We start from the raw sequence: 3,408 nt of genomic DNA, 5'->3' as shown, positions 1-3,408 counted from the left end.
ACACACACAGGAACATGTGCCACACATACTAAATGGAAAATTCCTTTTTAAAAAAAACTAATACTAAAATTGGCTTTTGAAAGGATAAGCAAACTTCAGAGTACTGCAGAGATGTCAATAATTAATAACTGTATCAGAAACAATGACCACAGTGAGATTTGTGTTCTGACATAAAAAACTGTTTCCCATGCTGGGTAGAACAGCACATGCCTGTAATCCCAACAAGCAGGAAGAAGAGGATCAGACATCACAAGTTCAAGGATAACCTGAACTACATAAAAGTACCTAATTAAAAGAAAAAAAAAGAAAGAAAATGAAAAAGACACCTTAAAAATGAGGATTCAATTCATTATGTATCATAACTTCCAATAATAACCCATCCTTCTTAAAGACAAATATATTATATATGTAGGTGTATATAAAATATACATAACTTGACATTAGTAATAAATAGCTCAATGTTACATATGTATTGTGTATATATAATATACTTAATTTTACTTTAGTGATAAATAGTGCAGTGTTTTAGTATTATGGTCTAAAAATAATAACATTGAATTGAGTAGGAAGCATTTGCTGGCTCTACAACACATGCAACTGCCCATCAAATATGGCAGGACAGAGATAATAAGTATAGAACGTTTCCTTGTACTAAACGTCAAGACCTCTGAAACCCTATGGACTGGTCCTTCGGTCAGCAAGAAGCAAGATGTGGAGAAGACACATCTGCCATAACCAGGACAGTTCAGCAAGTGTCAAATGCAGAAAACCAGCTGCTCCAAACAGGGCAAGGACAGTCCCTCACAAGCTCCTTCTCTTTCACCCCACAGGACTCCCGCCTAGACACAATGGTTTCAGAAAATCACTCCATGGTGACAGAGTTCATCCTCAAGGGGTTAACTAACAGGCCAGAGCTCCAGCTGCCCCTCTTCCTCCTCTTCCTGGGGATCTACACGGTCACCATGGTGGGAAACCTGGGCATGATCACCTTGATTGGACTCAACACACAGCTTCACACCCCCATGTACTTCTTCCTCAGCAACTTGTCATTTGTGGATCTCTGCTACTCCTCTGTCATTACCCCAAAAATGCTCATCAACTTTGTGTCCCAAAGAAACCTCATCTCCTATGACGGGTGCATGTCACAGCTCTACTTCTTCCTTGTTTTCGTCATTGCTGAGTGTTACATGCTCACTGTGATGGCCTATGACCGCTACGTGGCCATCTGCCACCCCTTGCTTTACAACATCATCATGTCTCCTGCCCTCTGCTCCATGCTGGTAGCTTTTGTCTATGCCATAGGACTCATTGGCTCAACAATAGAGACAGGCCTCATGTTAAAGTTACATTATTGTGAAGACCTCATCAGTCATTACTTCTGTGACATCCTCCCCCTCATGAAGCTCTCCTGCTCTAGTACCTATGATGTAGAGATGGCTGTCTTCTTTTTAGCTGGGTTCGATATTGTAGTCACAAGTTTAACGGTACTAATTTCCTATGCCTTCATCCTGTCAAGCATCCTGAGCATCAGCTCCACTGAGGGCAGGTCCAAAGCCTTCAGCACCTGCAGCTCCCACTTTGCAGCTGTGGGCTTGTTCTATGGATCCACTGCCTTCATGTACTTAAAGCCTTCCACAGCCAGTTCCCTGGCCCAGGAGAATGTAGCTTCTGTGTTCTACACCACAGTGATCCCCATGCTCAACCCCCTGATCTACAGCCTGAGAAACAAAGAGGTGAAGGCTGCCCTGGACAAAACACTGAGGAGAAAACTCCTTTGATGGAAATGTTGATCTTTATCCGTGTAAGAGTACGTGGTTGCAAACACCTGGAAAATGCACTCAGCAAGCCTACCCAACTGTGGATAAGAAACAAGCACTACTCTTCGTGGTTGGGTACATGCTTCATTTCCTTTTCCTTATTCTCATCTTTTCTCCTATTGTTTCTCTGGACATACAATTTTAAGGTCATTGTTCTTATAATTGGGAGCTAGCTCCTCTATAGGAGACAAACGTTAAGCAATTTAAAATTTTTATCCTCTGATATTTTCATGTATGTATATAATGTATATTGATTGTGCCCATCCCCTCTCCTTTCTCCGACTCCTTCCTATCACCCCCCAATATGTGTATCTCCCACTTTGATGTCCTTTCTTATTTTTAATAACCAACTGAGCCCAATTAATGCTCCATGTGCTCCTTAGTGTGTGGCTATCCACTAGAGCATGGGTAACATACCAGCAAACCTCACACAAGTTTACTCAATTAATGGAATCTAATTTACTTCTAAATTAATACATACAAGTGATTCTGGGAAAATCAGCTTCACCTTCTTTAGCCCAAATAGAATGTGGATCAATGGACCGTGGGATACTCTCACCTAAGTAGCTTTTTATTCATTTTGTCATGACCTTTCCCCTACCTAAGGTGCAATTTCTACCACTATTGATCTCCTCTAACTATAACTAAAGGCAAGAGAACATCTCTGCTTCCTCAAAATGAGAAATCTTAAAGCCAAAGAGAGAAGGTGGAAGCAAAACTGTAACTCCGAGTTAGAGCACAAGCCTAGAGAGAGTGAGGCACTGAATTTGATTGACTTAATCAGTTTCACAATTTACTTAAATTCAATTTAATTATTGCTAATCTTCAAATCAGGCAACTCCAGAAAAAGAGAACTCTGTGTTCCATGCAAGCCAATACAACCAGATCCAAATCTGTAGAATTGGCTGTTTCCATAATAACATGCTTCAACTTAGTTTAACCTACTTACCAAAATAAAGTCTTGCAGAAAAAGTCTGTGAAAGATTGAACATCTTGCCAGAATGTCCATGGTTTCCATGGCAAGAAAGGTCTTTGTCATCAGAGCTGGATATTCACTGTTTATTCCCTAATTAGACTTTTCACTTTTAAATTTTCTCACTATAGAATTGACTCCATACTACTTAAAACCACCCCCCATCAACAACAGTACCCTCACATTAAACAAAATACCTTCCATGAGGAGACAATAAATTCTTTCTCATTAACCATGTCTTTACTTAATTTATTAAAAATATAAATGCATTTTTCTTTCCATGGAAATGATTGATTTGATAGTGATGTAATAACAAATTGCTTTATGAATTGGATGAATTTCCTTGAATATGTAGTATTTGAAGATAATTTTGTTTTGAAGATCTTTATGAAACTACCTCTAACAGAAACTACCTAACCACAGTGGATGGTTCCATTGTCTGACTAGGATCCTGGATTGCATCAATGAACAAATACTACTGAAAAGCAACAATCGATTCTCACTTTCTGGTTTCCAAGTATGAAAGCAGTATGACCATTTGTTTCAATTTCCTGATGTCTTCCACCATGATGAACTCTGTCCTTCCACTACAAAACTGAATGAGCCCTTCCTCCTTTG

General features: G+C 39.5%; 1 protein-coding gene across 1 annotated transcript; it reads left to right on the top strand.

Moving 5' to 3' along the window:
- The first annotated feature begins 848 nt into the window (after nucleotides 1-848).
- On the top strand, nucleotides 849-1,778 carry LOC121451881 (olfactory receptor 151). Its single transcript, XM_041657680.1, has one exon. It carries the CDS (start codon nucleotides 849-851, stop codon nucleotides 1,776-1,778), a length of 930 nt encoding a protein of 309 aa, XP_041513614.1.
- Nucleotides 1,779-3,408: the final 1,630 nt, after the last annotated feature.

The sequence above is a fragment of the Microtus oregoni genome, unplaced genomic scaffold (genome assembly GCF_018167655.1).
Source record: "Microtus oregoni isolate MIOR12 unplaced genomic scaffold, Mior012 000008F_ref0000371, whole genome shotgun sequence".
Taxonomy (NCBI): domain Eukaryota; kingdom Metazoa; phylum Chordata; class Mammalia; order Rodentia; family Cricetidae; genus Microtus; species Microtus oregoni.
The sequence above is the reverse complement of the archived record's forward strand: the minus strand, read 5'-3'. Positions and strand labels throughout refer to the sequence as shown.

Excerpts from the sequence above, each read along its gene's own strand:
- LOC121451881 (XM_041657680.1), top strand. The coding sequence starts at position 849 with ATGGTTTCAGAAAATCACTCCATGGTGACAGAGTTCATCCTCAAGGGG.